This window comes from Pleurodeles waltl, chromosome 2_2 (genome assembly GCF_031143425.1).
Source record: "Pleurodeles waltl isolate 20211129_DDA chromosome 2_2, aPleWal1.hap1.20221129, whole genome shotgun sequence".
Classification (NCBI taxonomy): domain Eukaryota; kingdom Metazoa; phylum Chordata; class Amphibia; order Caudata; family Salamandridae; genus Pleurodeles; species Pleurodeles waltl.
This window is the reverse complement of record NC_090439.1, coordinates 578,083,145-578,109,320: the sequence shown is the minus strand read 5'-3', so window position 1 is coordinate 578,109,320 and position 26,176 is coordinate 578,083,145. Positions and strand designations below refer to the sequence as shown.

Below are 26,176 nucleotides of genomic sequence, written 5' to 3'. Positions count from 1 at the left end.
AAGGGAGTTATAGGAATACCAGTCCTGAGAGAAAGGGGTGTGTAATAATGGAAGGGGGGAAATCAACCTTCTCTTTCAAAACATGCCACTATATACATCTAGAATCAGGCATGGTGGAGTGAGTAAAGTGACCTTTCTTCTGTCCTGCACAAACATAACTATTTATTGGGTAGTGCATATGTCCCCAATGCCAAGCCCCTCTTGTATTTAGGCAGTTGCATCCAATACCACGCAAGCCAAAACCTTATTCACTGATTCCATGGCAACACCACTTACCAGCATGCACCCAGAACCAGGCTTGCCACTGATTCTTGGGTTTTGCACCTCAATTCCTTGCCACCAGGCTACACATCCCCCAGATCAAGAAAAATATTGACTTATTGCCTGTTCTCTAATATCATGGCCCTACCACTTAGCTAGAGAGTCATGAACCAGTCATTTCATTAGTATGAGTGTCCTGCACCCCTGCACCTTAACACCACTGTCAAGCTAGACACTCTCAAACTCAGGCACATTATTATCTCTGGGGACTTCAAACCCTATTTCTTGACATTCTACCCCCTCCGCATTATGAGACACACCCCTAGCATAGCATTGTGCACCCCACTAACAGACATCTGATCCCCCACCCACTCGCAAGACATGCCCAGAGTACTCAACCGTTTTTCCTTTACACCTTGCATGTGCCAAATAATTAAGTGAACCAATTAACAAAATAGGTGACCAAAGGATCTACGTCTTCTTCCTTAAATCAATATCCTATGCCTGCAAGATAAACGCAGCAGGAGAAGAGCATCTCCTTGACTGTCAGATAAGGGGCTCTCAGTTCATAACACTTATAACCCTAATCAAAGTGCTTATTGACACTATCACACCCCCTGGTCTGAGTCACCAATGACACCATCACCTGCTGGTCTGAGCCCATATTCATGGTCTTCATGCAGAGCACTTGGAAGCCTGACTGATGGGGATGAGTAGGATATGTTTGAAGAAATGGAGTGGGATATTTGCATAAAAGGTGTTCTACAATTTGTTAGACAATGTGTTCTTATGAAATAGGACGGTAACTTAAAATGAATGATAAGCCAGCCATACTCCCTTTTAATACAGGCAGATCAACAGTAATTATGAAAGTTGAAGGCCGGACTACTGACCAAGGGATAGTTAGCTAGAATCCTGGACTCAAATTAATAGTATTTTAAAATCTAATCTAATGGTCAAGTAAGATGTCAAATTATTATTTTGAAAACACCACTTGTAGAAAGTTGCCATTCTCCTGTCTAAAGCCTCTAGTAGCCCTTTCAGTGGTAATCACCAAATAACTTTCAACTGGCAGCCTTCTCGGGGGTGAGAATGGCTCCCAGGATAGGGAACAAACGGGCCTTGAGCAAAAGGAGGTGTTAGCTTCTCCTGACAGGATAGCGTGATAGATGTACCCGCCAAATGTTCAAGCTTCAAGGGCATCCACTGTCACAGGCAGATGTAGCTCACACCTAGATCTGCTCCTGCCATTGTCCAAGTATCCAGAGTGGCACCAACCTCAATGGGGGAGAACCTGTTCCACAATTGGTTTGCAGGTGGAGTTCCCATTTTCCTAGGACACACCCCCAGGGGTGTTCCCTGAACTCTGCACAAAGAAAGAAAGGTTCCACCATCTTGGATTTAGGTAGAGAGAATAACTGTGGCATAGTTTATAGTAAAACACACAGAAAGTGCTGCAGGGGTGGGGGGATCCGTGGGAAATTTTACGCTATTGCTTAGGAAGTGGTCAGGAGATTCACCCTCTGATACTGGTATAAAGTGGTACTCACAAAATCCTCTTCAGAACACATCTGGACCTGTGGAAGACAGAAGGACTGCCCCTGCTGTTGAACCTGTATAGAGAATCCCCAAGGACTGGACCTATTCACACCTGTACACAGGACAGAAGAGTGGACTTGAGGGGCTAGTTGGCTAGGCTCCTGTAAAGCTCCAGGAACACAAAGGAAGCAAGAAGTCTAAGTCTCTGCTGAGCCCATCTGACCAGTTCTAACTGTATTCTCCCTGGACACAGCTAGCGGCTACTAAAAGGTTGCGAACTAACCCCCAAGGGGTCCCCAAAATGTCCTAAATCCTTTACTGGTGTTAGAATGTACTATTTCCCCATTGAAAACTATAAAAACTTGACACTTTCTAGAAAAAGATCCAGAGTCTACCACCATCCCTCCGCCAATCCACAGCAGCCACAGTTGATCTGCCGGTGATCCTCCTGAAAGGATCACGACTCCCCAAAAAGTTTCTAAGCTGAAAGTAGAGGACTTCACCTGAACCATTGCTGAGCAGCATTCCATGACTTCATCTGCTCTGAGTTTTCCTTCCTCTGATGTTGATAGCCTCAAACCTCCTGCTGGAGCTGAGGCTCCCACTGAGTTCCTGCTTTTCATCTGGCTGCTGTCAACAAGTCCCTCTTGACCTGCACCCTGACCCGCTGAGGGCCTGGTTGACGATGATTTTTATTCAGAAAAATGGCTAAGTCAGAAGGTAAACTTTCTATGAGGATGAACCTGGTCCCTGTACCCAACCAGCTCTCCATCAGTCAGCCTTAACTTTTAGGTTTGACTTGGTTTAGCATAACAGAAACCTACTTAAGCTTTGTGCTTTTTGGTGCTAGACAACATTGAAAAATCTCAGGTTCCCTGCATTCAATATTTATCATTTTGGTGTCTCCTTGCTCATTATAATGGTCTCTATTTTTAGAAATTGGAGAGGGAATTTTATTTTATTGGTTTTTTTACTTTTTAACTGTTTTTGTATTGATAAATACTTTACACATTTCTCCTAGGTTAAGCCTGCCTGCTCTGTGCTATAGCTACCAAGGTTTGACCTCAGGTTTAAATTACTGATACCTATGAGTTTAATAGGGATAGTTGGAGTGAATGGGATGAAATGGACTGAGAGAGGCTAGTGGGTTGAAGTACATATGAACAGGATTGTGAGCTTTGAAAGAGTGACACAGGTTGTTTAGACATGGAAGGCAAAGTCAGATGCACAGCAGGATGATGGGGTTGTGAGATGGTGCTTGGAGGAGCGGTCATCTGATGGTCAAGGTCATATGTTAAGTGAGAGCTTTAAGAGGTGTGATATTTTGAATGTGCCTTAGCATCATCGGGTGTTGATGTGAAGTGTTTGGCACCCACATTATTGGCTTTGAGTTGTTCAGGATATGAGGTTTGCCACCACTTATGAAAGAGGCAACACATGTGAAATTTCAGTACGCCATTGCTAGGGGTTATCCATTGTGACAAATAGTAAATTTGAGTGGTAAAGTTGTAGGCAGGGTAGTGAGAGTTAAACACAGGTCCATGGATGTCATTGAAGAGGACAATTGTAATAGAGTAGAGTAAAGGAGAAAGATCATTATGAATTCCGTCATGGTATGCATTTATGGAGATAGACAAGTCTTTCCTTATAGTGATGGAGGTTTGGTGATGGGGCAGCTGGAGGGAGAATAGTTGCAGTCATATGTATTACAGCATGGCAGTGGTGAATGATAATGTTTCTGGCAGTAATATAAGGTTGAAAGGTCTTGTGTGTGTGGATGGGGAAGAGTGGTTGGTGATTGTGAGAAATTGGGCTGTTGGTTGACTGGGGTGTGAGCCCTGGTCAAGCACCAGCCACAAAGAGTCACTAAATTACCTTATGCTTAGCCCTGAATAGTTTAGCACAATCAGTAGACAGGGTTAACTTAGAGGCAATGTGTAAAGTAATTATGCAGCACACAAACAGTAATAAAGTGAAAACGCAACACATTAAAAATCCCACAACCATTTAGTGAATTGTAATAAATTATTTGATGCCAAAACTACAAAAATCCAATCAGTTTAACTGGAGTTATGAAATTTTAAAATGGAAGGTTTAAAATAGTGCTTAAAAGTGACACCTGCAGACATCTGGTGGCACTAGACAGGGCCAAAGTTAAATGTTAAGGCTGACTATGAAGGAGCTCAGCTTAGATACACGTACAGACACAGAACAGACATAGAACATTTTTTAAGTAAAAGTCTCTCAGAAGGTAGAAGTTCAGCGGGCAAGGCTGCAGGAGTGTCCGAGGAGGGAGCATCATCGTCGGATAGCGTTGGAGCGAAGCAGCAGTGAAGAATTTACCTTTAGACTTAGTCGTTGAGATGGAAGTTGAAAATCTCTAGCGGGACAAAAATTAAGCCTGTAGCCGAATACAGTTCCATTAGGTCAGATACTCATTTGGCAAAGGACCATTGAAATAGATTTGCAGCTGCAGAAAAGAATGTAGCAATCTGACTGGGGATGGACCTCGGGTAGATAGGCAAGCTGGTTGATCCCGGTGTCCTCCTGGTTCTCAAAGTACTTTTTGGCCAAATTTTGTCTAAGTCCCAAGTCCCTGAAGAGTGGGCCTGAGAGCCCTAAGTTTATACCCTGGTGCCCTGCTCCTAGAAGGTGGGAGAGGTTTCTAGAAAGGTTCTTTGAAGTTCCAGGAGTTAATCCTGCCTTCCTTGCTTTGACTCCTAGCTGACTGCACTGAAAACACAGAGGCCCATATTGGTAGCGCCGTGCTCTGTCATTTTCACAATGCAGGGAGGCGCCGTATGTAAGTGAATATGGCGCACCCCTGTGTTGCTCCCTGCTGTGGTGCTAAATTTAGCCTCCAGCGCCAACGTAGGCATCCTTGCACCATCGTGGAAGGATGTCTGCATTGAGGGGTGTGATTGTTTATGTGCGGGAAGGTGTCCCTTCCTGCACATAAACAATCACTAATGGCGCTTTGGCACTTCTGTGTGTGCTACAAAATGCATAATTTTCAAATAATTGTTTATGTGCAGGAAGGGCCACCTTCCTGCACATAAACCATTATTTCTGGCAGAATGCAGCACACAGAGAAAAAGAAGAAAAAAAACAGGAGGAAAAAAAGTATTTCTCCTCGTTGCGCCTTGCTAACACCACCCATGGGGGTGATGTTAGATTTTGGTGCTGCCGCAGGTTTTCAAAATCTCTGGTTAGCGCCACTGGAGTGTCACGTAAAGTGACACTTCAGTTGCACTACGGGATTATAAATATGCCCCAGAATTGTTAAGCCTATTGTGTGGTGGCAGGCACAGCCTATTCAGATGAAGTGGGGGTGGGCTCAGGTCCCCCCCACCATTCTGCTAGTAGGAAGGCCATTCAGGCTCTGCTAATCCCACTATTGTATGACTGCCTGGAGTGAATTCACAAAGTCTCAACTGCCACTTACGCCCAGTCATATGACCTAATACAGGCTGCAGGCACAGAGGAATAAGAGCAGGAAGATGCCAATGTTCTAAAAGTTGCATTTTCAAACTTGTAATGATAAATTGGACTTTACCATTAAAGAGGATTTAACGGTACAAGATCATAGGCACCAAACATGTGCAGCTACCTCCTCTCATTTAGAACTTGCAGTTCACCGTTCATTAAATATAATAAGGAATCCCCAATGTTATCCAATGGGAGGCTAGACCTCAAAGTAGTGAAAAATGAATTTCAGAGTTTTTCACTACTGGGACATGTAAATCGTAAAAGTACATGTCCTATCTTTTACCTACACAGCACCCTGTTCTATGGGCTACCTAAGGCCTACCTTAGAAGTGACTTATTTATAATGAAAGGGGAGTTTAAGGCTTGACAAAGTGTTTTAAATCTCAAGTCGGCATGGCAGTGGGACACTGCATTCAGGCTGGAGTGGCAGGCCTTGGTGCCACAGTAGCTGCTGCAGGCCCACTGGTAGTATTTAATTTACAGAGCCTGGGAATATGGTATACCACTCTACAAGGGACTTAGAAGTAAACGAAATATGCCAATCAGGTTTATGCCAGTCAACCCATGTTTAGGGGAGTGAGCACAAGCACTGTAGTACTGGTCATCAGTGACAAGTCCACAGGCCATCAGAGGGAAAATCCAGAAAAGATGGTGCTAAGCAGGCAAAAGATTTTAGGGAAGACCACCCCAAGGCTTTCAGATCTAACAGTGCTCAAATGAGTATTTGTGAAACAAGAGCGATTTTTTCAGATTAAGGTTTGGATAGAGAGGACTGCTGAAAGGGGTGTAGGAAGGAATTAAATCAAGGATTTCATCAAGTTCCTCTCAGAGAAACTCAGGCCCATATTTAAGAAAAAGTGGTCCATCAGAGCTGATGTACCACTTTTCTGCGCCCCACCCTTACTGGCACCTAACAACACCATGTTTGCACCGTACTTACGATATGGCGCATCATGGCTGTCATTAGCACAATAGCGTAAAAAGTTTTGATGCTCTTGTGGCGCTTTGCTACACTAGCATCAAAAATGTTGACACAGGTGTAGCAAAGTGCAAGGAGGCCCATAGGTTTCTATTGAAGCATCATCTTAGCACCTGCAGCAGGCATTACAAATAACGTCACAAATGGCGCAGTGAAATCTGCTACATTTCACTGTGCCATTTTTGCGGGCCTCCTAGTGCCAGAACGCCCCTTTCCATACATTATTCCTGGCGCAGGCATAATGTGGTGCAAGGTTTTACAAAGTAGTGCAATGCATGCACTTTGTAAATATGGCGTGTGGAAAAAAGCCACTTTAGCGCCACCTTAGCATCAAAAGAATTATGCTATGGCAGTGCTACGGTGGTGCTCTTCAATATGCCCCTCAGTTTCTCCCTGATGTTTTCATATCATTAGAGTATATGCTCGGAAAGGGGCAAGTCAGTGATGGCGCTGTGTTCACATGTGGTGGGGTAAATAAGAACAGTGGGTTGATGTTGTCATTGTTTTATTTTTAGGAGACTGACTTCTCCACCCTTTTAACTGAAGCAGGATATTTGGTTAAATACAACACTTTTGGCATGTAGGGCTAAGGGTGTGATGGCATCCTTGTGGCCACTCAAGCTTGAAGAGTTGGCTGTGAAGTGACTTTGGGCTCTGGTTACTGATAAATATGGGATTGTTCCATAGGCCAGAAAAGACAGAGGTGGTGAGTGGATAGTTGTTTTGTTTTGTAGTATCTTTCGAGTGTTGATCAGTCATTGAGGTTGGATGGAGTTATCCAGAGTCATTGCCCATGGAATCGATAAGAATAGGTATGCAGTATATAAATTCGATAGAAAAACATGTATTTGTGGTTTGAGAAATGTGAGTTGGCATATCTGAAGGTAATGAGTTTGATAATATTGGGCAGGAGAATGCAGAAGAAATGAACAATGGAGTGGGCAAGGAGGAGCAGGATGGAATAACAGAATAGGTGGAAGATGAGTATCAGTATGTTTCAGTGTGTGCAGAGACACTGCCCAGACTAAGTGGATGTGGTGGATCAACAGGCATAAATCACTCCAAGGAGCACATTTTGCTTAACGGATGTATCATGTCAATGTATTCAAAATGCCGGTGGGCACTGTTCATTCAGCGGGCCACACATGAATCAATGAATGTAGGTTGACCATGTACACAGTTTCGAATCGACTAGATTAATGAAGGCATTGTGCTTTTCAACAAATCCTTCATATCATGCTGCTATTGCACCATGCAGAGCAAAGCCCTGTCCCTTTTGAAATCCAGAAATGTCCCATAGAATAGACATCTAAAACATCCTTCTCAGGATAAGCCCCAAACTCAGAGCAAGCTAGTCTTGCCTCCCCGACTGATCCTCTTCCTTCAGAAATTCCAGGAATTTGGGAAGGAGTACAAATTTACCAGTTTGGACAAATCATTCCTTAACTGATCTGATTCTACGGGGTCAACATGATTGGTTGATGGACTTAATCTGTCGATCACCCCCACCATGATAACCTACAAGCAATGCAAATGTAAATGTAGAACAATATCTACTCCATATCTATATCCCTGTGACATAAATATTTCCCACAATTCTACACACTCAGGGCCATATTTACAAGTGGCTTGCCCCTCCGATGCATCAATTTTGTGACACACCGACAGTGCAAGCTGCAGGCCCATATTTGCAAGGCCATGCAAAGCCACTTTGCGTGGCTTTACATGGCCTTGTAGATATGGAGTAAGGCAACGCAGCACAAGTCACTGTGTTGCCTTACTCTGCTGCAAAGAGGCATTCCACAGGTGTTGCAGTGGGTGTTCCCATGCAACACCCATGGATTTTGACACATTCAAAAACTTGTAAACTTGGGAAAGCATCAAAAGCCTACACCTCTTCAGGAAATATCTTTATTCCTCTTAATTTTTTTCTTTTTCTATGTGTGGTGCAACCTGCAGCACACATAGAAAGAGGAATACACATCTCACGATTGTTTATGTGCAGGAAGGTGTGCTTTATTGCACAAAAACAGTCACCCCCATAATGCAGACACCCTAGTACCATGGTGCAAGGGTGCAATTTGTGTGGCAGCACAGGGGAAAAGGACAGGAATGAGCCGTATCCTCTAAATACTGCGCATTCCTGCCCTTTTTGTTTGACGCAGGGCAGCGCAGCAAGAAGGCTTGTGGCACTGCCCTGCTTCAAAAAATTGTAAACATGCCCCTCAATATCTGCATATGTGAATATGTGTGCACTCCCATCCACATCCTCTTACTCGCACCTTAACCCTCTACGTTCTAGAAATATCACATCTATTTACACTTTTGACCACAACATGTTTAGTTTGTCTTTTCTAGGGCTTCGTCCTTTCAAAACCTTATATTATTAATCCAGATAATCTGGACATTCTCTTATTCTCTGTTTAGCACATCAGATTTCAGGTTTATTCTTGCTGAGGGAGGTCATTTAATGCTGAATTCCCTATTTAGCCAGATATCCCCTCCAGGATGGCAGCTTGGGTGTAGCAGCTGCATAGCACTGCAGAGGAAACAGGAACTGAGAAATAGTTTACCAGACTGGATTCTGTCCCACATAATCGTTACGTAGTCATCTCGGTCCGATCGTGATTGCTCGTGCCAGAAACCCAGTGCGTGAAGGAACTCGTGTTGAATGGTCGCTATTCTGTCGCAGTTTGTTCCAATGGATAGTTGCTGTTTCCCTTGGCGTCGATTCCCTATGGATGAGTAGCACCTATCGAAAAAGACAGTAACAATGAGAGGCAGGTGAAAGGGCCGCCTGGTGAGTGATGTCTCATTAGATCAGGGGTCTACAACCTTTTCAGTAATAAGAGCTACTTATGTTCAATGGAGTTCATTGAGAGCTACTTATATTATTAGTGTTGTAATAGTGACTAGTAGACAAAATTACATTAGTGGCAACCATATGCATAATTCCTACCAGCGATCACCTCAGTGCATCAGGCATGGTTTCAAACAGTAAAATAAAAAAGTGCTTGTCAATATGGAATGCCTCTCTATGGGTACTACATAACAACCACAGCTGCAGTGCATCTAGCACCAAGGTAATTACATTTGTAAATAGTCTTTTTAATGCCACATTATTTAGCACTCCAAAATCAGCATTAAACGTATTTTGGAAATTCTGCCATTTTTCTTTAAGTATAAGCTTATGAGTTCTGAAAATAAAAACACTTTGTCTCAAATATAGACTCTAAATTTTGGTCTTCGTATATTAACTCAACCAAGGAAAAGCTTGTAATTTAGTAGTCTGGGCTGTACACAAAAGAGCTACTTACAGGTGCCTGCAGAGATACCAGTAGCTCACAAGCTAGTCGTTGGAGAAGCCTGTATCAGACCACACCAAGGCAGACATAATTAAGCAAAGCAACATTGTGGGTGATTGTTAATGATGTAGGAATGGATAAATAGAACTATGTTTTTTTCTCTTCAGCAAACGACTCCTTTAACATGCTAGAAAAACCTTCATCACTATTTGTTGCATTTGTAAGGCGGCCATGCACCTGGGCGTCTTGTGGGGTTTTAAATTTGCAAATTAGTAGCAGCCCGATGTTTACACCATGTTTGCATTGTTATTAAACTGATTTTGTGCCTAGCTGATCTTCCAAATAGGGCAAATTCTACTGGTGAACATGTGGGTTGTGCAGTTGTTTAAAAACGAACGAGTGCCGTGCTATTCTGTTGCAAATGACCGTATATAGCGTCACACCGTCGTTTTGTAAAACGCTTCCATTAGCAGCCTCCAAGTCGAAAGCTGCTGAAAGAAATCCCTGAACTGCCCATGTGCACAGCACCCACTTTGGAACGTGGACGCCAACAAAGGCTTTGGTGAACTCCAAATGAATAGATAGCTCTTCCGTCCTCGTATTTTTTGGTCTCTGAGGGTTGGCTTTAGTGTTTTTGGAGCCAGATAGAAGAACATTTTTGACTGCCGTTCTCATGTGCCATTGTAGGCAAGTAAGGTAGTGCAAACGCCTTCTACCACCGTATTGTGAAAGCATATTTGTGGGGCTGGTAAAATGTGACAAGATTACTTGTACATATTTGTTGTGTTGCATTTTGTTTTGTTACTGATGTGTTGTATTTTTTGTGATTTTCTACTGCATTATTTGGTTGAATTCTGTTGTGTTTTTGTTGTGTTGTTATATATATATATCTGCCATAAACCTTAAGAATGTCTATTAAAAGAAAACACTGTGAAGGATCATCTTCTCGGCTAACACAGAAAATATGTTACTTAACTCTCTTACTTTGGAATTTTTCTTTTTGGACAGATGGCCGAGATAATAAAAAAAACAGAGATGTATGAAACGCCACATGTAGCCAGATATACATATTTTTTTATTAATAAATAGACGAGGTAGACACAGACTAAGGGAATGAATGTTTCCCCACATATGCCATAATATAGTGCTTAAAGTTAACTGTAAAATAATATACTGGTAATCTTGGATTGAGAAATATGTTACTTAAGGATGGCGCACTTTAAAGGAAGATTCTTTTGGATGCTTTACAGGACTTCAAGAAAAATATAGTTTGAAGATAAGAGAAAAAGTAACTAGGGAATATTGAAAAACCCAATAGAAAGACTCAAAAACTCAAGGTGTTTTGATTTTAATACAAACAATAGAAAATTTGGGGGTCACAGGGGCCAGCGGTGTAAAGGGGCCAACTGCCCGAATTTATGGATTTTTTTGCTGTCAAACAATTGGTGGGTGAGCTCACTTTCCTTGCTTGTAATGATTAGCTAACTAGTTTATCTGCACTTGTCACGTTGGAAAATAGCAACTTTCGCTGCCAGAGAAAGAAGCATTTTTTTACAGGTTACTGGGAAAATAACTTGCAGATACGCAGTAGAATACAAAATATATCTGTTATTGTTTTCACACTTATGTCAGTGATAACCTCTATCAAATCTCCTCTGTTCTTTGCTTTTGTCTATTCTTGTTCCATTACACAAATCACTGAATGAGCAACTAAAGGGAGCTATTTTATTAAGCACAAAAGATGTTCCACTATGGAAAACGTTTCAAATAAAGTATAACATGAAATAAAACAATAACATTTCTATTAGCAGCAGATTGTGTCCCTTCCACATTACCATGAACATATGAAAAATGTATACACTTCAGCCAGAGGGGTCAGTCAGCATTGACTCAATTCATTAAAAAATGCCCAATATTGCCAGACGATTTTCAGCCAATGGGCAAATCCACTGGCAGATGTATTGGCAATGGCCAATGTTTGTGTTAGAATTTTCATCAAACTTTACATGCACTGCAAATTTATTCCTGATGTGGAGGTATTCTGACTGCTCTCACGTCCTAAACCCCATCGACCTGATGTAAACAATGTGTGCTTCACGGAAAGTATCGTGTTGTAACCTTTTTCTGTTATTTCCACCGCGTTTCTGTGGCAGAGATTTTCAGGTGGTATTTCTGCAATTGCTTAGGTGCTGGCTCTCAATCCGGTGGATTTACTTCCACCTTATTTTTATATTACTGCACAGTTCATGTGTGGAAGGAGCGGTGTAGCTGGCAGAGTTAGCATGGCTGAATTACCCCTGGTAACCACAAGTCTCAACAAGCATTTTCAATACAACGGATCTCACATTTGCTCGAGTTAGAGCTATTAGCGGTGTAAAGAAAAAAAAACGCAGCGCTATGTAAAATGCAGCGCGATCGCGCTGCGTGGAAAATAAACAGATAAAGTAGTCCGGGCACCATGCTGAAAACATTGAGCCTCGTATGTTTTCAGTAGTTTACCGGTGCTCTGTGGGTGGGCTAAACATAGGAAAAGGCATGAGGTATGCATGCCTTTCACAAATGATAGCAAGTGGATTTTAAAAGGCAAGCTCACAAACCAATGAAAGTGACTGACGTGACATGGGCGTGGTTTGAAGCCCCAAGAGAGATTACAGAATGGGAAGGAGCGCTTTGCGCTCGCCCATAAAAAGAGGTTGTTCTAGTTCTGGCAAAATTTCCATCTCCACCGTGTTTTTGGTGCCATTTTAGTTATACCTTTCTGTAAATCAGGCCACTTAAGCTCCCTACCTAGACAATACAACACTTATTTACTACAAAATAGAAATGAGAAAGAATTGAATGTATGTTCCGTACTGTAGACAAAGTAAACTATGCAGTACGGAAAACTATAATGCACTGAAATAGAAAATAACACACACAATATACTTCAGAACTGATTGCTATCTCAGCGGTTAATCGCGGTCGTACAACAGTATATAAACAAAATGGCTGAAAAATATAAATCCATTGTAATTAAATTAATATGGAGAAACACTTTCTACTAGCACTGGTTTCTCTGAGAGTCCTGGGTAAAACAGTGAATTGAATATATGCGTTTTTGTGACAAATTTTATGCAATAGATCAACAGATTATTATTTAGGAGGTTTAAATGCAAGATTACACAAAACACAATATATACATTTATCAATGCCGTGCACTACCAACAAAACACAGGCAGCAATTCAAACTGCAACTGCAAACAAGCTAAATACAGTCTACCTATGCTCAGCTAATGTGTTTTTTGAATGGGTATAAGGACAGTAGAACAGATTTTTAGGTTTTGCCTAGACAGTGCATGTGCTGACTCTGCTGAATATTGTGTTTAGATACAGAGGTTTTATAACCTGCCCATACCTTGCCATTTGTTAGCTTCAGCATCACTCTCATTTCCTTCGTCCCCATTTGACACAGCATGCTGGTGTCATATCCTCTTCTTGTGTTTGGCCCTCCCCAGCAGCATGGACCAATTACTTGTGTCCATTCACTGCTCCTGCCCCTGTTTTTGTAGCTAATTTATGCTTTGTGTTCAAGCACTTCATATGAATGCTTGTGTTTTCAGTCCATCTCCTATATCCCCCTCCATGTAGCTTCTATTCACTCTCAACTGTTCCATTCTCATGATGCTTATTTTCCACCCCACCCCACTACCCTCTACCCTATGCCACTGCACTCTACACCACTATGTTCTTCTCTGTATCACTGTACACCACTGCACACTACGCCACTCTACACCACTGTTCGCCACTGCACCTTACACCACTCTATCTTCCTCTGAAACACTTTATTCTGTGCTACTGCACTCTGCGCACTCTACACCACTGCACTCTATACCGCTACACTCTACACCACTGCACTTTATTCCGTGACACTCTACAACACAATACTCTACACCACTCTACTCTGCACTATTCCACGCCACTGCACTTTACCCTACTGCGTTTTACACCACTGCACTTTATGCCACTATCCTCTGACCCACTCTACTCTAGGCCACTGCACTCTTTCACATCTCTACTCCAGGCCACTGCACCTATGACACTCAGCTCTAGGTAACTGCAGTCTATGCCACTGCACTCTACACCACTGCACTCTACTCTGTGCCACTGCACTCTACACTAATGCACTTTATGCCAATTTCCTCCACTGCACTCTACTCTTTTTTATTCTATTTTTTTCGATTTGTAAAGCGCATGGCTACCCTATGGGCCTCCCAGAGCTAAATGACCAACCGGCACTAATCCATCACTGAATCTGAATACTTAAATCCCATAGGGTCAGTCTCAATTGACAAACAACCAAGCCTTTTTCCTTTAAGTTTGTTCATTATCAATTTTATGCAATCAAATTGGTAGAGAATTTCATAGCTTGGGAACCAAATAAGAAAAGGAAATTCCTTAACACCTCACTCTACGGATTTTGGGAATAATCATTGGTCGGGAGTTTTCAGGCCTCAAGGCCCTCCCAGGTGTATATGGCTGCAATAGGGATTGTAACAGTTGAGGACCGTTTTTGTAATAGGCCCTCTGAGCAATGCAAAGGGCTTTGAACTGTACTCTTAGTTCTAACGGAAGCCAGTGTTGCACTGCCAGCGAGCTCCATACTGCCTGAGGTCTAGGAATGTTCAGTAGAAGGCGAGCCGCCACATTCTGTACTACCTGCAGCATCTTGACTACATAGCGAGGGAATCTAAGTAGAGGGAATTACCACAGTCAAGGCATGACATCACCAGTGCCTGTACGATAAGGGTTCTAGAGGGGAGAGGAAGAATCATTTCCAAAGCATTATATGTAATTCATAGCAGCTTGCTGCAAGTTTTCTGCCTTGAGTTTCCCTGGTGAGTATGTTTTCCAGCCAGACAGCTACGTTTTTATAGGTGTTTTATGAACAGGAGCATTTCCTAAAGACTCTGGCCAGCCAAATAAAGGCTGGTTCTTGAAGTTATTATCCACCTTCATGATTTCAGTTTTGTCACCATTAATTTTAAGACAACACATGGCCATCCATCCTGCCACGTCCTTCAGGCATGGTGCAAGCTGTTGCACATTGAGAAGTTATCTGGAGAGATGGACAAAACTAGTTGAGTATTGTCTGCATATGTGACTAGAGAAGGAGGAAGAAGTGTACATACTGAAATATAGATAGGCACTTTCATGTTACTGCTTTGATGGTACTTGTTAGAAATGGGGTTTTTGGTTGGCAGTCAGGTTACCCTCTGTCCAAGCAAGAACCCTCACTCTAGTCAGGGTAAGTCACACACAATCAAAAATGAGCCTGTGCCCACCCTCTGGTAGCTTGGCACGAGCAGTCAGGCTTAACTTAGAAGGCAATGTGTAAAGTATTTGTGCAATAAATCATACAATACCACCATATAGCACCACAAAAATAGACCACACAGTGTTTAGAAAAATATATAATATTTATCAGGATATTTGTAGGTCAAAACGAATAAAGTTGCAATGTGAATTTGTAGAGGTATCACTGAAAAGTGATATAAAGTGTCTTAAGTCTTTAAAAAAGCAAACAAAGTCTCTTTCAAGCACAAAGTACCTGGTTTGGAGTGGAAAATCTCCTCAGAGGGCCACAGAAGAAGAGATACGTGGAAAAATGGTGTGTGCGTCGATTTCTCCCCAGCACACACGGACTTGCGTCGTTATTTTTCACGCGGGGAAGTCGTGCGTCGTTTTCCGGCGCGCGGACGGTCTCTTTCTGTGGATCGCGGGGATTACCAGATGTCCCGGGTCTGTGCGTGGATTCTCCTGCTTGTTTTCCGGCTGCGCGTCGTTCTGCGGGGCTGAGTGTCGAAGTTTCGCTCTCACGGCAGGCGTCGCGTAGATTTCTCCTCTGGAGGTTGGGCGCTGTTGTCCTTGCGAGGCCGTGCGTCGAAGTTCCAGTCGTCCCGAAGGCGTCGCATCGATCAGCGTCGGTGTGCAGCGTTTTTCTCGCCGCGGAACAAGCTGTGCATCGAAAATTTCGGCGCACGAAGCGTCCAAGTGAAAAAGAGAAGTCTTTTTGGTCCTGAGACTTCAGGGAACAGGAGGCCAGCTCTATCCAAGCCCTTGGAGAGCACTTTCACAGCCAGACAAGAGTTCAGCAAGGCAGCAGGCCTTTGTAGAAAGCAGACAGGTGAGTCCTTTGAGCAGCCAGGCAGTTCTTCTTGTCAGGATGTAGTTTCTGGTTCAGGTTTCTTCTCCAGCAAGTGTCTGATGAGGTAGGGCAGAGGCCCTGTTTTATACCCAAATGTGCCTTTGAAGTGGGGGAGACTTCAAAGAGTGGCTAAGAAGTGCACCAGGTCCCCTTTCAGTTCAATCCTGTCTGCCAGGGTCCCAGTAGGGGGTGTGGCAGTGCTTTGTGTGAGAGCAGGCCCTCTACCCTCCCAGCCCAGGAAGACCCATTCAAAATGCAGATGTATGCAAGTGAGGCTGAGTACCCTGTGTTTGGGGTGTGTCTGAGTGAATGCACAAGGAGCTGTCAACCAAGCCCACCCAGACGTGGATTGTAAGGCACAGAAAGATTTAAGTGCAAAGAAATGCTCACTTTCTAAAAGTGGCATTTCTAGAATAGTGATATTAAATCCGACTTCACCAGTCAGCAGGATTTTGTATTACCATTCTGGCCATACTAAGAGGCATATTTATATTCTGTTTGCGCCGGATTTGCGTCGTTTTTTTTTACGCAAATCCGACGCAAAGCTTACTCCATATTTATACTTTGGCGTTAGACCCGTCTAGCGCCAAAGATCTTGAAGTTTGCGTCATTTTTTAGCGTGGACACCTACCTTGCGTTAATGATATGCAAGGTAGGCATTCCCTTCTAAAAAATGACTCTAAGGCATGTGCGCCATATTTAAACTCCCGTGCAAAAATGACGCACGGGAGTGGGCGGGTAAAAAAAAATGCCGTCCAGCCGCTTTTGTGTCATTTTATAACGCCTGGTCAGGGCAGGCGTTAAGGGACCTGTGGGCTCGGAAGGAGCCCAGAGGTGCCCTCCCATGCCCCCAGGGACACCCCCTGCCACCCTTGCCCACCCCAGGAGGACGCCCAAGGATGGAGGGACCCATCCCAGGGAACTTAAGGTAAGTTCAGGTAAGTATTTTTTGGGGGGGGTTTTTGTGGCATAGGGGGGCCTGATTTGTGCCCTCCTACATGCCACTATGCCCAGTGACCATGCCCAGGGGACACAAGTCCCCTGAGCATGGCCATTGGGCAAGGGGGCATGACTCCTGTCTGTGCTAAGACAGGAGTCATTTCAATGGGGGTTGGGAGTAAAAAAAAAAATGGCGCAAATCGGGTTGAGGCGAAAATTTTGCCTCAGCCTGACTTGCCCCATTTTTTGACGCCCAAGCTCCATTTTCCCCTACGCCGGCGCTGCCTGGTGTGAGTCATTTTTTTTTACGCTCACCAGTCAGCTCCGCTGGCTAACGTCATTCAATAAATAAGGCGCCCGCATGGCGCTTTGGAATGGCGTTAGCCGGCGTTAAAATGTTTGACGCACAACTGCGTTGGCGCAGTTGTGCGTCAAAAAGTATAAATATGGCCCTAAATATGACCTTCCTGCTCCTTTCAGATCAGCAGCTGCCACTTCAACAATGTATGAGGGCAGCCCCAATGTTAGCCTATGAAGGGAGCAGGCCTTACAATAGTGTAAAAACGAATTTAGGAGTTTTACACTACCAGGACATATAATTACACAGGTACATGTCCTGCCTTTTACCTACACAGCACCCTGCTCTAGGAGTTACCTAGGGCACACATTAGAGGTGACTTATATGTAGAAAAAGGGGAGTTCTAGGATTGGCAAGTACTTTTAAATGCCAAGTCGAAGCGGCAGGTAAACTGCACACACAGGCCTTGCAATGGCAAGCCTGAGACAAGGGTAAGGGGCTACTTAAGTGGGTGGCACAACCAGTGCTGCAGGTCCACTAGTAGCCTTTAATCTACAGGCCCTAGGCACATGTAGTGTACATTACTAGGGACTTATAAGTAAATTAAATAGTCCAATCAGGTATGATCCAAAGTTACCATGTTTAAAAAGGGAGAGAGCATATGCACTTTAGCACTGGTTAGCTGTGGTAAAGTGTGCAGAGTCTAAAAGCCAGCAAAACAGGGTCCAAAAAGTGGAGGGAGGCAGGCAAAAAGTTATGGGTGACCACTCTAAGGCATGTCAGGTCTAACAGTATTCATTCAAATGTAAGAAGAATAATCGTGTAGAAAGGCAATGTAATCAATCCGAGTGCGAGGATTTTTCATGATTGCCTACATTCTAGACTAAGGAAACCATAACTTGTAAGAATGATGAGTGTTTCCTCGAAGCCCATGGTTCAGATGGAGAGATGATGTCACAGTACAATTAAAAAGGGACAGCTAGGAATGCCACAGGATTTGCAAACCACAGTAACAAGAATGATCAAAATACACATCTGTGAGTTCTTTGCCTTCTCAATGGATATTATTTTTATGACGACTATCATGCCTTATGTATTTAAAAAGTATTTGTAGTTGGTCAAGTGTAGATGATAAGGGTCTGCTACTCTCTTTGGGCAACACTATCAAAAAGCTAAATTGTCTTGGAAGGATGAAGATGGCGCACTGGATACAGTGACAAAATATATCCACTTCACAAACATTCAAGATAAATACACGATGAGTAAACTAGACACACTCCAGTGTTGTTCCATCTTTATCCAGTGTTTCCCATCACCACGATTTCCAGCTCATGAAAGTAAACTCTGCAATGAAACACACAGTTGCTGGAACACACACAAAATGTTACTTTATTTTTAGCAAAGCTAAAACAGAAAAATAAAATGGTTCCAATATAAAGATCAAAGCCTACACTGACCAGAATTAGACTTAACAAAGACACCATCAACTTTCTCCCATGCCTCATAACAGCCACGAAAAACACATCACCGAACAATTGCAGAGTCCCAGCTGCTATGCACTTTGCGATTAAGCCACTGCCCCCTACAGAGACATGCAGAAGGCTAAATTGGAGGCTCACTTTCCTCTGCAAGACCACATGGCAAGTCAGGCCCCATGTGGCATGGCATGTACCTTCCCCTGGACACCCAAGCAGGTATGACAAGCAAAGAATAAGTATCTGTAGCTTCTCCTTGTTTTAGATGACATTGCTATCAACAAGCCCCAGCAACATATTTTTCTAGTTCAACTTCAAAGAATACACAAACCACCAGACTCAAGTGGTATGTAATTGGCCTAAGACATCCTTGCATGATTACATGGAGCAGGGCTCAACAACTATGACACCCATATATGTACTGCTGAAAGAAAAGAATGAACCTACATGGCTCACCACTGTACAACCAGTAACTATTTGCTGGTGATTATGGGAGCATCTATATACATCTCACAAGACTGTCCTGCCTAATGATAGCTTAACGAAACTCACTGGAAGCTGAAAGCGCCTAGACTCAATATGAATGCTCCCTTATGGAGTAAAGTGTAACAATAGTTTGGCAAAAGATCTATATGCTGGGTACTGTTAATGTCCCAAGGTGTGCATATACATAGAGATGTAGCAAGAGATGTTGAGTTGAGAGAGTTAGGGCTACTTCCACGAGCACAGTCTGTAACTGTGAAGGAACAATCTGCTGAAACATTGTTTACTAGCCAGTCTGAAAAACAAGACTTCTAAAGAAACTTCTTCTCCATCCAAGTGTCCCTTCAGTGGGACCATGGTAGAGACATGGATCCATATTTATACTTTTTTTGCCCCGCATGTGCATCATTTATTGACGCAAAAGTGGCGCAAACTTACAAAATATAATTGTATTTTGTATGTTTGCACCGCTTTTGCGTCCCAAAATGACCCAAATGCGACGCAAAAAAAGTATAAATATGGGCCATGTTGCCAGTTATATATGGAGCATTGATATTTACAGCTATATTCAAAATGCTTCACAATTACCCTACTCAAATCCTGGCAAGCAGAAGCAGCTTTAGATACAGAAAAATACAGAAAAGGATAACTGGAAGTTGCTTCTCAAAGTCCACAATAAATGTTGAGACCAAGTTGTTGTTCATTTATTTAAAAATACATTATAAGGACATCAGAACTCTAGGCACTTATTCAAAGCAGTCCTTTATGTAGATCTGAAATGCTCCTTAGTATGACTATAAGAGAGTTCTAAAGCTGAGCCTTCTATACAGCTTTTCATGTATCGGAAAAACAACCAACCATTGGAAGAGATGGATTTATACAATCAATTTTGTCATTTAACTGTGCATACTGAAAGGACAGAAGACACCTTTTGCCCTCACACTACAAGAATTACTAAGTGGATGATAAGAATGGCCACCCTTGAGGAAGGATCTATTGGCTGCAGGATTGCACTAATAGTTTAAAATAATACATATGGAATGCTGCTATACGGTACACATGGGAAGCTCTATCGACCCAGTGTAATCCACAAATTGTAAATTGTTGGGTAACTGCTTCAATGTTTTCATTACATCCTGGATTACCCCGTTAATCTCTATCATAAAAAAGTTCCCAAATTATGGTTATCCTCCAGTAAAGTCCGTTTACTCCTCTCCTGCCCTTTTACTTTCTCCATCTCCTTCCTTCACCTTCTCTCTTTGACTCAGGAGCAGTTACCACTGACTAGTTACTGTTAGTACAATTACGATTCAGAGACTCAAGACGTCAGTAATAGTAGTGGGCACAATAAACACATTTTTTTATGTTGCATGATGCTGGACAGTACCTAGTTTGTGGCAGTGTTTGACAGTGGGCATCGCCGGCACTTGTTTCTGGGGACTGACACGTTTTGCTGCCTCAAAGGTCAAAGGAAATAGAAGAAGGACAGACGATATTGCAATCCTTAGTTATTTCAGTGTCTTGGCAGATATTCTTCTATTCCCATGAATCACAATGGAAATAGGACTATCAGTTCTCTCTAGTGACTGGTGCGCAGCTTCTTTCCCATCAGGCTGACTCTACAGTCAAATAGCAGGCAACTGTCAGAAGCGGTTGGGTACTTTGGGCTGGAAGTAGTGCTGCAGCTGCTGTAGGAGCCTGTCCTGTTCAACATGTTGAACATGGTGAAAAGGTTAGGCCTGCTTACATAGCCCTTGCCCCTTCCTCGGATCAGCAGTGCACAGCTCGCCCTGGAGCTTTGAGCCCTGCATGGATATTTTTAGGAACCAGCACTTATATTTTTCACAAATTAAACACCAATGATGGAGTTGGGTAAACTCCTATGGTGATTGATTTAAATTGTTAATATTACTGTTGCTTTGGTATTGTTGTCACTCCCCAACAAGTGTTGGTTCCACTATTAGTTTTGTTTTGTTAGATTTCTATTTCCGTTATTTCAGTATTCCTGATCTTTATTGTTTCTGTGAAAACAAAGAAGTGAATATCAGTGTGTGCTGTCAAAATACAATTTTTGATACACTCCCAGGGGCTTATTTACAAGCCCCTTGCACCCCTCATGAGTCACTTTTTCTGATGCTCTGGCAGCGCAGAGTGCAAACCCATACCTACAAGGCCATGAAAAGCTACTTTGCGTGGCCTTTCATGGCCTCGTATATATGGTGTAAGGCAATACAGCATAAGATGCTATGTTGCCTTACACTGCATCGGGGGGCATTCCATTGGCATTGCAGTGGGTTTTCCCAGTCATACCTATGGGTTTTGACGCATTCACAAACTTACAATGCTATGTAAATCGGAGAATGCATCTAAACTGTATGCCTCCCTAGGTAAGGCGTGACAAGGATAAATATCTTTATTTCTCATTGTTCTTTTCCTCTTTCTATGCACTGTGCTGCACACATGGAAAGAGGGAAAAACCTCCATAGATTGTTTTGGGGCAGGAAGGTGTCCCTTCCTGTGCAAGTAAACCTGCCAACAACATGTCAGGGCAGAGGAGTGTCAACCTGCTGCTTAAAGCAGAAAATAAATTAATTGCAAAAGTATTTTATTATTACTTTATTTTTCCGCTTAGTGAGAGTGGGGCGGGGCCAGCCACCACCAAGTCACCAGGGAGGAGGAGTGGTATGTGCACTTCTAAGTGCGCATGTCAGTGTGGCAGGCTGTCCGACGCCAGCCAAACTGACATGTGATGGGAAGTACAGAAGGACTTTACTTCAAGGGAAAACATGTTTCTCCTCTCATGTAGTAAAACAAAAGTTTGAAAACACAAATACACTTCTGTGTCCCAGCTCTGTATTTGGAAACGTACACATATTCCATTTTCATGTATGTTGACGTTCATAAATGTAAGTACTTCTGGAAATTTGCATCTGTCACACATAGCCAGCAGTACTCCGTGACCACTTTTTACATTTTATGAAAAGTACAACAATTGCTCCAAATGTAGACACTGCATTTCTGGCCTTTTCATCGATGCTGTATCACTATTTACAGCATTTCTCGTTAAAATGCTTCGTTCATGCATATGATGAATGAAGCCTTTAAACTGACCCCGCCTCAGAAGGGAAGATTCCAGCTTTCTACAACGAATGAGTGAACAGATGAGAAGGAATGTATGTGATATATAGAAGTCTAACATGCAAGGCCACCATCATGTGCAGCGCGACTGCACATGGGCAGTCTTCCAGAATGAAGAGATAGTCCAACGAGGAGACCGGGGTTTATGACTGATGTCCTGCATTACACTTGATTGACCCTTGTATTCAATGCAAACTGCTTAGGCATGCGCTCTTCAATCAGATTAGCTCAAGCACCCTCTGACCGTGATGGGCTGGCTTTGTGGTCCATGGAGAGCGCAGGACAACTTGCAGAGTGTGACAGTTTATTGGGATTTAGAATGGTCCGTGATGTTCAGTTTCCCCCAGTGTGGCCCTGTTCCCTCAAACAGAAGCATCCGGGCCAACAGAGGATGCATCCATGGAAGGAGGAATGGACACACTTTCCTTTGCACCACTGTGTGTATCTGCAGAGGGTAATTTCGCCATCTTTGGGCCTGGCCTCAGTGGTACAACTTCTTGGAAGTGAAGACATGCGTCAGGTGGTCAATAAATAGATCGGTGCTGTTGTGTTTTTTCGTTTTCTAACTGAACCATGTATTGATAGAGCGTTTTGGTTAGAAAGGCAGAACTGAAGGGACATTTCCTTTTTCAGAATATATTTTAAATGGTGAAAGTTTTTCATAAGGGCAAGAACTGCAATGTTTTAGATGGTTTTCAGTCTGGAGAGTCGGTGGTACTTTTTCTAAGGCTGACAATTGACTTCAATATCTGTGCAGTATGCAGGCAAGTTATACTGTTGTAAAAAATCACTGTGTAGTTTTATTTTAAATGTGTTTTTAATTGATTATCAAAATAAGCTCCCGGTGTATTTGGCAAGTGATCTTGGAAGATAATATCATGTTTCTGATTTTTCCGTGCAAGGTACTCAGTGCATATATATAATTCGCGGTTTCTCCTCAATATTACCACTTCATCAATATTTCTTTATGTGGGCGAGGTTGTACTCTGCTACCTCAAATCAGTGCCTTTTCCAAACGTTCTTGCACCACACCGGTGACTCAGACAACTGCCTGGTTAGCCATGCCAAATGATGCATATTCAGCCATTCAAGTATGGAACCATGCAACCAATCTATAATCCGTGCAAAAAAACACATTGCACAGCCCTAGAACTGAGCTGCCTGTTCTGAGAAAATCACGCTATGTGTACGTGGTGTGGTGCCAGAATATTGTAGCCAGAATAACACCTCAGATAAGTAATGGGATCTAAATTTTCTTTAAAAAACTAACTCCCCACTTGGAATTCATAATGAGAAATGTATACCAAAGGGACAATATTTTGGCATGTGATGTTTAGAGTTCCATATTTATGTCAGGCGATATCCCTGCAGTAGATACAGTGTATATGTTTGCTATTTGCCCAGCGCTGCAGAAGTTCAACTTTCAACATCATATTTCGGATTTAATGTTCAGTTACTGTGAGGGAGATTTTGCTGACTCATACAGTAGAAAACAATCCTAGTCGTAGTTCACTGATGTCCTTTGTTATAAATACAGCTCGGTTGTGTGGTGCGAGGGCACGGATATCCCCTGTCCCCCCAAAAGGTAAAGGAGTGTTGCGCACTTATCTGTCAAATATTTGAATTTGAGGTAGCTATATCAAAAGCCAGAGGCCCCAAAACAGTTAAACATTTTCAGAGAATCTGGGTTTGGTTTAACGAGGACCAGGTGTGTGTATTATCTATTTGTGGGGTTACTCTCTTTTTTCTTTGGTCTGCATACTGTCTTTTGGCCTTTTACTGTCTGGCTAATAGTTTGTTATTTTCTTTCTCTGTTTGGTGCTGGCTGGCACTTTTGTTTGTACTAATGTTTTTTAATATGACTGACTGAATTAAATAATTTAAAAAAATTACCCCATTGGAGTTCATAATTAGAAATTTACACAAAATGGGACGATATTTCTGTACATGATGTTAAGGGCTCCATATTTATGTCAGACGATATTCCTACAGTAGAGTATTCTGACATATAATCTTGCCCTCGGGGTACCACTATGTGCCAGTGCATGAGCTGAAGATGGCAACGCCTAGAACCCTGCATCATGTCATGAGTATGCAATAAAAAGCTGTACACCTGTTTTCAAAGTATTCATGTCATGCACAGCACACGTACTAACTTGGTAACACAAGAAGTTAGTTGCATGAGTTGCAGTCAGGGCAGTTTAGAAATATGGAGCACACATTAAGTTTCCATGATCCGTTGTCCAAATTTAAAAAAATAAATCTATCTCCTCAGGAGACCAAACTATTTTTAATAATAAGTAACACATATTTAATAAGCTTCTAATTTAACAGATTACACGTCTAAATCACATCGAAAGATCTGAAACTTGAAAAGTCCTGCAGCACAGTATATTTACAGTACAGGGATATTGTTTATCTTTTCTTACCCGCTGCCCTTGAACACGGATATATAATTTTCTTCTCCTTTCCAGGGCTCGAAGTCAATGCAGGTTTTTAGGCGATACCTTTCAAAAGCCTCCAGAATAAGCCCTTTTGCATTAATTTCTGTTAAACATTAACAAAAAATTAATCGTTTCAAAGAATATGTAGGAAATGAAACATCGATGCGAGATTTTACTTGTAGCAAAAACAGGGAAAAAAACGAAAACTCATACTAAAATAAGCTTCATTATAGTTTTATGAACATCTAGCTAGGAAGATACTCTAGTGGGTTTAGTTTATGGTACCCATGGAATTTGACGTTTTTTCCTGTTTTGTTCCTTAAGCCCACATCAGCGCTCCCCCATGTTTTGTCCATAATTCACACACACAAAAGAAAATCACTATTCAAAGCCATTTTAATGATAAACCCTTGCACCTTACAGCACATTGTATCTATTCATGCCCCAAAAAACGAATCAATAAGTTCTAAACCAGACGGGTTGGCTCAGTGAAATTGTCAACAAGTGCCGATGTATCATTACAGTAAACAATTTACACTGTCACCCAGTATCCAGGATGATGGTTTTCAAAGTCATGGGCCTGATGCCCCGGGCATTCTGCATGACTGTCTTCTTATATGTAACAGTCTGGTCTCAAAAACATCCAACCTAACATGGATTTTTGTTCAAGTAATCTCACCCAGGATGGCATCCCACCCATAGTGACAAGGGTGGGAAGAAAAGACTTTGGTTAGCAGGGAAATATGTTCCAGATATCAACACCGGAGACATCTATCAATATCTCCGCTTCCTGCCAGCTAAGTCCCTGGTCAACATATAAATTGTGGGTGAGGTGCACTATTTCAACAGTTTACCTGTTGGGCTCCCCAAATAAGCATTTTCTTCACTTCACAAAAGCTGCTATTTTGCCATGTGAACACTAAACAACATATCCCTATTATTGTCCACCTCGCAAAATGCCTACCTGCAAAGGCCTTTGTTTGATACAAGCTACTTACTTTTGTTGTCAAATCCATTTTGAAACTTCTCTGCCATAGCTCTCTCTAATTGCACAGTCCACACCTGAACTTAAATCTAAAGCTTAGCCAAACTTGTTTTCACTGTCCACAAGCCACTGTGTCCCGCCTCAAGGTTCAAGTTACTCAAACTATCTGAGACATTCATTCTCCCTCACATTTTTAAATGTTGTTTGGTCCTAACTTATGGAGAACCCTCCATAGCAAAGTCAGTCATCTCCCCACTTCCTTCAAAAGAGCAGCTAAAAACACACCTTCTTGCCTTCCACCACTCTGATACAAAGGCCATCTCCTACCGCATGCCATCCAGCTTTTACCAAACTAAATCAGCTTCAGTAGATCTTATATTGTAACACTGTAAGTCTATGTAAAGGTTTGTGATAATTGTGTGCCAAAGCTTTAGTAGTGTGTGCTCCACCATCAATTCTTCTCCATGTAACCTCCCAATTTACATCTCTGTTCCTATGCTCTGTCATGGTGCTACGCACATCCAGAGCTGAGAAGTGTCAAACTCTACTAAACCTTGAAGAAAAGACTCTAGAGCCATAGTATGAACAGCTTCATTGGCTCACTGCTGAGCTGAGCACCTTTTTTGGTTGTGTTTCCACTTGCTTAAGAGCATACAC

General features: G+C 42.5%; 1 protein-coding gene across 1 annotated transcript in view; it reads right to left on the bottom strand.

Annotated features, from left to right (window-relative positions):
- The window catches only part of MEP1B (meprin A subunit beta), a 263,585-nt gene that overhangs the window by 105,369 nt on the left and 132,040 nt on the right, over positions 1 to 26,176 (bottom strand). The window contains exons 6-7 of the mRNA XM_069220087.1: positions 24,520 to 24,637; positions 8,842 to 9,020 (exon numbers count right to left, since the gene is read on the bottom strand). Of these exons, the coding sequence (XP_069076188.1) occupies positions 8,842 to 9,020; positions 24,520 to 24,637 (297 nt within the window). The remainder of the gene's footprint in view (positions 1 to 8,841; positions 9,021 to 24,519; positions 24,638 to 26,176) is intronic.